We start from the raw sequence: 8536 nt of genomic DNA, 5'->3' as shown, positions 1-8536 counted from the left end.
GAATCGTTAGCCGGAGCTTGTTGCAAAACTTTCTCACGTGGGCATCGCACCTGGGCACCGTGTGAAAACGACCCAACACGAAGAATGCAAAACAACCCGATGCCCCGACTGAACGATGCTTCTTTAATTTTAAGTCACTCTTGTTTCTCACATCTTTGCTTTTTTTACAACCTTCGACTGTCGCTTTTATAATTCGTTGAATGCTAATAATTTTATTTGTACTTTAAATAAATAAATAATTAAATATTGGTATAAACTTAGTGCACGATCACGATTCAGCCTGTAATATCCCACAGGTGGCCTTTGCTACACATAAGTAAAAATCAGAGCTTAATTCACCAAACAATACTGCGGGTTGGCGGATATATTCCTTACTATGAGTAACAATCGTTATCAGGTGTATATGATAACAGCTGGGACCGACAGCTTAACGTGCTCTCTAAAGCACGGTGGAAAGACCTACAAGGACGGAAAACCAGACCGGAAATAAATATTTCACTTTAGCCTATCACAGTTCACTGCTGGACATAGGCCTCCCCAAGTTCGCGCCAAAAATGGCGTGAACTCATGTGTTTTGCCCATAGTCACCACGTTAGGCAGGCGGTTGGTGACCGCAGGACTGGCTTTGTCGTACCGAAGGCGCTACTGCCCGCCTTCTGTCTTCGGCCTGTGTATTTGAAAACCAGCAGTTGGATGTTTATCAGGCCGTCAGTTTAATAAACGCAAATATTCTTTTATTTCGAAACAACGTCAACACGATTGACGGACGTTAAATTTTTTGTTCAATTTTGAATCAACTCACGCAGGTAATGTAGGTATAGGCAGGTAGTGATAAATAATTATACGTCTTTAGTGAGAAATATTCACACGGGTATAACTAGTAATATATATATATATATATATATATATACATCCCGATACATTTTTGGCGTCAAGCACGAACTGCGTTATTACGACGTCCCTCAGTTATGCTTACATTTTATATGTTTTTTCTGCGAATGTTGCTTATTTTTTTCATTTTAAATTCCGTGGGTTATATCAATTTCTTTAAATTTCTTTTTTGAGAATATTCTGCTTACAGTTGTGCCCAACCATTTATGAACCCCTTTCATGATACTTATGTTATTGCTTCCTCCATATATCCATATAGCCTCACTTAATGCACCGATTATTTAGCGTCCTATATAAGTAATGATGAAATGAGTGAGAAGTAAGCTGAAATGCGACGTTGCCAGTTTTCTAGTAGGTGTGATCATCTATCGTTAACTTAAGAAATAATTCTATTACGCTCGTTGAAATTTTAACATGTAACGGTCATAGGAACACCTCCAATTTTTCATCTTATAATAGCTCTCTTAATAAGCTGCAACATATATTTTATTTAGGCTTTTAACATTTTAATTATTGACGACGTAGCACATCATCAGAATAATAATATAATAAATAATTATTTATCGTTGTATCCATTTGCTATAAGTATTCTTTGACTCAAAGAATAATAATAAATAATGTTCCCTTATCCTGGCACGGATACTTTCTGTACATTGAAGATATTTAAAAAAAGTGATACGGTCTATGAATACAGGTTACTGAATCGAACATTTTTTTTATATGTTTGTATGTGTCGTTGTGTCTTCATCACGCCAAAACAGCTAAACGGATTTCAAGTAATTTTAGAACATGGGTAACTGGGTATCCAAGAATACGAGGATATTATTTTTTCTTCTTCGCTGACGAATCTTATAGGTAGGTTAATTAAGTTTTATAGCCACAAATAGTTGTGCCACCTGCTTTTACAAACAACATATTATTATCATTTTCAATATAAAAATGTCTCATGGCTAAAATATTTTTTATACAGACTAAATAGTCTAACTACTTAACTCTATTTCACTAGAATGATTTACCTAAGTCGTCGTCTGGCAAATTTAAACGTCGTCAAACAATATTTACTTATAAAATATAAAGTATATCTTTTAAGTAGGTTTCTAATTTTTTTTTAAGTGGATAACAATAGTTTATTAAACATTATACATATTTACAATTCACAACTTAAGAACTAAATATTTACAGATAGTTTTGTTATAAATCATGTCCGCGTGGAATCGTGTCAAGAATGCTGACAGCATTTTCTCGTTGAATCGCTATGCCGATTCTTTGGGCAAAAAAAAATGCACCAGCCCTCTTGTCACCAGTGGAGGCAATAAGGCGAGGAGTTATCTCATTTAAAAAATAATTTAGCACTGCTACTCCAAGGTCCAAGTGTTTCGACTGCAAATGGCACAAAGATGTAATTTGAAATTAATGACGAATTCTTGTGCCGTTTAGTCGTTTCAGCTTTTTCCGCTGTGGCTCCCGCTTTTAAGGCTGTTTCCCTGACATGAGAAGGAGCAAGTGTGTCAACGCAGGTTGCGTCCCACAAAAGCGCCCGTCCCCTTTCCCAGGGAACCAACGTCAATCCATCAGATCTCTTGCCATCATTGCGACTAATTCCAGTAGGCTCGATAAGAGCAGGAACGTCGATGGTGGCAAGAGCTTTTTTATGGTATCGTTTAGGGAACCGTGGCGGGAAAACCTACCTGAACTCTTGTTATAGGAAAGGCCGTGTAGTCCGAAAGAATCGACCTCTTTTCCGCACGGAGATCTGTGTTCAAAGCACAGTGGAGCTCCCAACCGGAGACCGAGAGCAATTCTAAAACTTTCATTGTCTAAAAGTGTCCCAAAGTTTTTTGACGGCATTGCGTGTAGCCTGGATTGGGTCAAAAGCCAGAACAGCTGCAAAAAAAACTTCGTATCCTTAATAACAGTATGCGTCAAACTAACGTCCGTATATGTGTTACGTATTGCGTAGCCCTTACCTTATATACGGACGTCGTAAACCTGTATACCTACTATTCGAACCACTACATATTCGACGTCCATGACCAAACCGTCACTAAACAAAAAACACAAATCTTCAGTAGGGGCGCTCAGTAACCAAATAAAAAATCATTGCAAAAATGTATTAAATGTAACAGAACCTTTATTTTTTCAAATTCAAAGACTTACTACCCAGCCTGGCTTCCATGTGCATGCAAAAAAGTATAGATAATGTATATTAACTTATAGAAATATTTTTATTTTTATGACAAAATAGTGTCACTTTTCCGTTTAATATGTAAATTCAATTCGTAAATTCGTTAAAGCCTCACTTTTTCCTTTTAAGTGTACTTTTATTTTATTTTACTACTTAAGCAGTATATTGCAACCGAGCGTCAAATAAGCAGCGACACGTGCGTAGCAACTTCGGCAAACTGTTTTTAAATGATTTGTTTTGACTTAATTGAATATTTCAAAACCTTCAAATACAGTCAGTTTGGCAACGTCGCAATAGGACGTCAAATAATCGGTTGTATCGGAAGAGTTTTAGCAGAGTATACGCTCTGTCGATATACGCGCTAGACTAGCGCTGCACCGTTGGTGCGGAATTTCGCGGAAGTTTTAGTTATACAAATGCAAATGTCTCAACGATTTTTTGCCTTCCGGCGATTTTTGTTGTACAGGTAGCTAGAGCCAAAAGGACTAATGGGACATCGATTAAAAAAGTGGCGTCCGATATGCGGACGTCTAAAGGAGGTGGACGCCAGTTTAGATGCATTTCGGCCCATGTGGGACGCCTAATTATTAGCAGGATGTATATATATATATATATATATATATATATATATATATATATATATTATTTCAATCAATCATCTAAAAAATGCAATTATTATGGAGATTTAATATTAATAAAAACTGGTTTATAACAGTAGTAACAAGTGTAAATTTTATTCTATCTCCATGCCATCTATGAGGGTTTCGTCACTATTCGCTTCTTCCATCGCCTTTCTGTATTGTTCTGTCCAGTGTGAAGGCTCCTTATCAAAAGCCTGAAATATTTTTAATTTTCTTAGTTATACAAAATAATCATTTATGTTTGCAAAAAAAAAGTAAACAAAAAATTCGATTGACTTATAAAAAGGTAAAATTTGTAAACTATTTGTGCAGGGTTGATAGGGGCTAATCTCTCATTCAACTGAACCAATTTTGAAATTTCTTAGACATTTGTAACTACATATCGCGCGCCGACGGCCTGAAGCAGAGAATCGCTGCATGGGAGATGCGCATTCGCAGGATATCTGAGAGAGTTGAAGTCTGAGTCTTCTTGAGGTAATCTGAAAAGGTTCTACAGAAAGCTGGTTAACCCGATATCGTGCCCTGCTTCTCAAATACCGAGTGTGGTTGACCCCGTACCTTCTGACGCAACATATGGTCAAGTAAGGTAGAGAATGTTTCGAAGCTACGCTTCAGCCTGTAATATCCCATTGCTGGGCGTAATCCTCTATCCCTATATAGGAGAGGAGGTACTTAAGTCTCCCACCTTCTCTACATGGACAACCTCAAGTTGCTGGCACTAATACCGCACGGCTGCAGGAACTGCTGAAAACCACCACTGCGTTCAGCGGTTTCATCATAATGCAGCTTGAAGTGGATAAGAGTCCTGTCGTGCATGTAGCCTGGCAATCGGCACAGCTTCGTCTAGAGTTAACATCCCTTAAGACTCTTTCCGAAGCTCAATCTTACCGGCATCTGAGTATGTCACAATCCATAGATGTGAAAGAGGCGGTTTGCGAAATCTTTTTTGGTCAGCTAACAAAAGTTCTTCAAAGCTATTAGTTGAGCGACCTTGTGGTCCGAGATTATAACGGCTGAGTTAAGCCACTCTCTTGTACACCTTTGGCGTACTCAGATGAAGCAGACCAAATTCGACACGCTGGACAGAAGAGTTCGCACGATTATGATTCGCCACCGCGTGCATCTCCTAAAATCGTTGGCCATGAGACTGTACATCTCACGGAAGTGTAGTGTTCGAGGCATATTAAGCGCTAAGACCTGCTCTAAGAATGGCAGAAACCGGTCGTACTGAACAGCTTTGAACAGGAAACCGTATGGATGGTGACGGAGCTGCATGGAAGGTTTTACAAGGCACATCACGCGCCATATTTAACAAACGCACTGGTCGTCACTACGATTTTCAGGGATTCCTGTCGATTCCTCTGGGATTCCATCATCAGGTCCTGGTTTTTTTATCATGGTACCACCCTTGGGATATCTCTTTTCCAACAAAAAAAGAATTATGAAAATCGGTTCATAAAAGACGAAATTATCCCCGAACATACATAAATAAAAAAATATATATATACGGTCGAATTGAGTAACGTACTCCTTTTTTGAAGGAGGATAAAAATGTATTAAATACAACATAGTTAATATACCTGAGCCATTTTTTCTAGTAAAAAGATTTTTGGTATCTCCTTCTTAGCTCGCTGCCCCCACTCAAATTTGTCATCATTCTGCCAAATGATAAAAACATAATCATTATAAAGACATAACATAATTTGAGTGAAGGACTGAGAAAATTAATTTCGATTTCGAATTATATAAATAAAGCAGTTTCTTAAAATACATTATTATGAACTGATCTAAATAAGCTTGTAAAGTTTAAATACTGGGCAAAGGCCTCTTTCTCCATATAAGGAAAGGGTTAGAGCTAATACACTGCACCACAGCAGGTAAGTAGAAATTTCCCCGGAATGGTAACAAATATTTGCTCTGAGCCCCACTTGGGGTCGGTATCGACCCCGCAACAGCCGATGTATAAGGCGACTTTACACACTACACCTGAATAATGGTCAGTTGTGACTAAACTCTATGTAATAAAAATTAATAAAAAATCTTTATTGGATATGTATATGTCGGCGCAAGACACTTTCCGACGTCACATTATACAATTCGTGACGTCATATTGCTGACGTCACTTTATTAAGAAAGGCTTAGTAGGCACTCTAGAGAACCTTTTTTTTATATAATATTATATTATAGTATTGATTACCTTATTATAATTTATATACAATTCTTGAGTAAAAGTTCTCATCAGAAGCTTCTTGACTTCATTTTCATTTTCTCTGGTCATCAACTGTGCAGTAGTCAAAAACCACCACATGTCATCTGATAAATAAAAATCACATTACACTTAATCATTTACACAATCAATCAACACCTAGATATTGAGATAAGTGTGATATAGGTAATATACATTCAAGTATACACAAAAATTAAAATAATAAGATTAGGTTTTAAATGTCTTGACAACACATTGTCGGAACGGTCACAGCACTGGCTTAAAGCTGTTGCAGGTTCCCCACACATGGCATACATTTGTATTAGCCATACAGTTATTTGCTTTGTACTGGGCATTTGTGCTTATGTATTGTGTTTTTGGACCACCGACACAGGTAGAAATCCTAGTGGGGGCCATTAAGTGTGAGTCGTTATTTTATTTTTTATTTAATGTTTTTTTTTTTAATAACAGTATATGCAAATGCTCTGTGATCTGAGGGCCAAAAGTTTATTTTGCACAGAATATACTAATAAGATTTATGACTTGAACAAAATTGTACAAGCAATGTACAATCCATTTATTTTAAAGTACAACTATACAAAATATACTGAGCAAAAGGTTGACTTGAACTTTATAACAGAGTACATATAAAAATACACCAATAAATATGAACAAGCATTCAAAGAATTATTACAAATATTAAATATCAAAAGAATATTTATATAAGCTAATGACCATTACAATTATTGTGTATTTAGTTGTGTAGCGAGGAGGGGCAAGGGAAGGTCATGCCAGGGTGCTACTCACAAAGGGGCACCTATGGTCTGCAAAACTAAAAATTGCTGGACATATTATATAGTTTTCCAATGGGGGAGGGAGCCGCTAAAAAGGTATTGTGCCCCGTGCAGAAGTTAAGTTCGCTACGTCACTGTGTGTATTGCTTAGTGACTATTTTGAAACATGAACTTACCACTTGGTACTGGTTGGGCTGTCATAAATATGTGAGTTAGGGTTGCAATCAAGAGTTTCCTGTGTTGTGGGTTAATGTATGTTGATAAAATAGCATTCTTTTCGTCTTTTTTAAGTGTAACTATGTATTTATCATTATTCGGACCTACTGGTACTAATTTGTAGCCATATACCTGAAACAATGTTTATTGTCAGTAGTGTTATAATATTTTCATAGTCGAAGTTCATGTTCATTGTTCTAAACATTCTCGTTTTTAAATAAAAATAAAGATGAATTAAAAACTATATCTGAAGAATTTACATTATATAAGACTTGATTTACAAGGAATAAAATTAGTTTCTGTTGGATTATCTATTGCTTTTATAAGTTATATGATGATTATTCGATAAAAGTTGTCTCTTGAAATAGTTTCTCAGGTAGCACACAGCAAGAAATATCTTGCTCAAAATCTAGAGCACTGGGGAAATATTTTAACTTTATAGAAAATAAATAATACTGCTACAGATAAATAACACTGCTCTCGAGCAGTGTGTGTGTGGTAAGTAAGGTGGTGAGATCTCTTGGTGAGGTTAGGCAATGCGGTTGCGATGCGTCTGGTGTTACAAGCATCTATAGCAACTGGTTCTTAACCTTTTAGTGAGGTGTTTGTGAACCATTTGATAAAATATCTGTTTCACCATGGACAACTAATTGAGGGTAAAATGGAAAAAGGAGTATCTACTTAGTTATTTAATGACTATAGAGACTCACTCGCTCACTCTGCGTTCTGCTTTCGTGGACCACTTCAGGTGCTATCAGGGACAACTAGTGTTCTGCAGAACACCGGTTAAGAATCACTGGTCTATAGGCTACAGTAATCCATTACCATCAGGTGTAAGATTGTTAGTTGTGTTAGTCGTACTAGTCATATCATAGCTTTAATTCTAATAAAACAATAAGCTACAATATCACTCACCTTATTTAAAATTTCGTCAGCTTTTGATATTATGTTTCTTAGATCGTTTGGTGTAAGTTTTTCATAGAAGTAATGCTTTAAATGTAACCTTATATCGCTTCGGTCTATTGGTACCTTACGTGCGTCTCGACATATAATATACTTAACGCATTCATTAACAGGTGAATGAGACATGGTTGAAAACTAAAGTTAAACCTAACTTGAAAACGTAAACTTGCTCTCGAACTGCTCTGGATGATTTATTACAATAAATTTATTTCATCCTTACAATACATTGAATCAAATATACAGTGTTTAAAAAAAATATTTACGTAAGTACAAATATGTAAGTATCTTTTTTAATTATAGACTGACAAAATATTATTTTACATCAACAACTAGTTAGTCCTTTGCATATTGGCTTTTAGTTATGTCAGTTTGACACATATCATCAACAACTAATTTATAATAACAAAACAAAACACAGAGACAGGTGTCAGAGAAACAAAAAAGCAGGGTCTAACTTAGGGCTTGGAATACCGTTAAAAATTCGGTATCGTTAATTTGTCAAGGTCGGCATAACGTTATTTTTGGAGTAACGATACTTTAGATAACGTTATTTTTCACACATTTTACCGTTATATTTTTTACCGGTAAAAACCCATTTAACGTTATTTTTAACGTTACTTATCTATACCGTTACTGTTAA

The 8536-nt window shown here is 36.2% G+C and overlaps 1 protein-coding gene across 1 annotated transcript; it reads right to left on the bottom strand.

Annotated features, from left to right (window-relative positions):
- Positions 1–3743: 3743 nt before the first annotated feature.
- On the bottom strand, positions 3744–8326 carry LOC123660081 (non-structural maintenance of chromosomes element 3 homolog). The gene is made up of 5 exons (XM_045595189.1): positions 7849–8326; positions 6894–7065; positions 5915–6030; positions 5298–5375; positions 3744–3911 (listed from the first exon to the last, which is right to left on the bottom strand). Exons 1-5 carry the CDS (start codon positions 8020–8022, stop codon positions 3810–3812), a joined length of 642 nt encoding a protein of 213 aa, XP_045451145.1. The 5' UTR covers positions 8023–8326; the 3' UTR covers positions 3744–3809.
- Positions 8327–8536: the final 210 nt, after the last annotated feature.

This window comes from Melitaea cinxia, chromosome 15 (assembly GCF_905220565.1).
Source record: "Melitaea cinxia chromosome 15, ilMelCinx1.1, whole genome shotgun sequence".
NCBI classification, from domain to species: Eukaryota; Metazoa; Arthropoda; class Insecta; order Lepidoptera; family Nymphalidae; genus Melitaea; species Melitaea cinxia.
The sequence above is the reverse complement of the archived record's forward strand: the minus strand, read 5'-3'. Positions and strand labels throughout refer to the sequence as shown.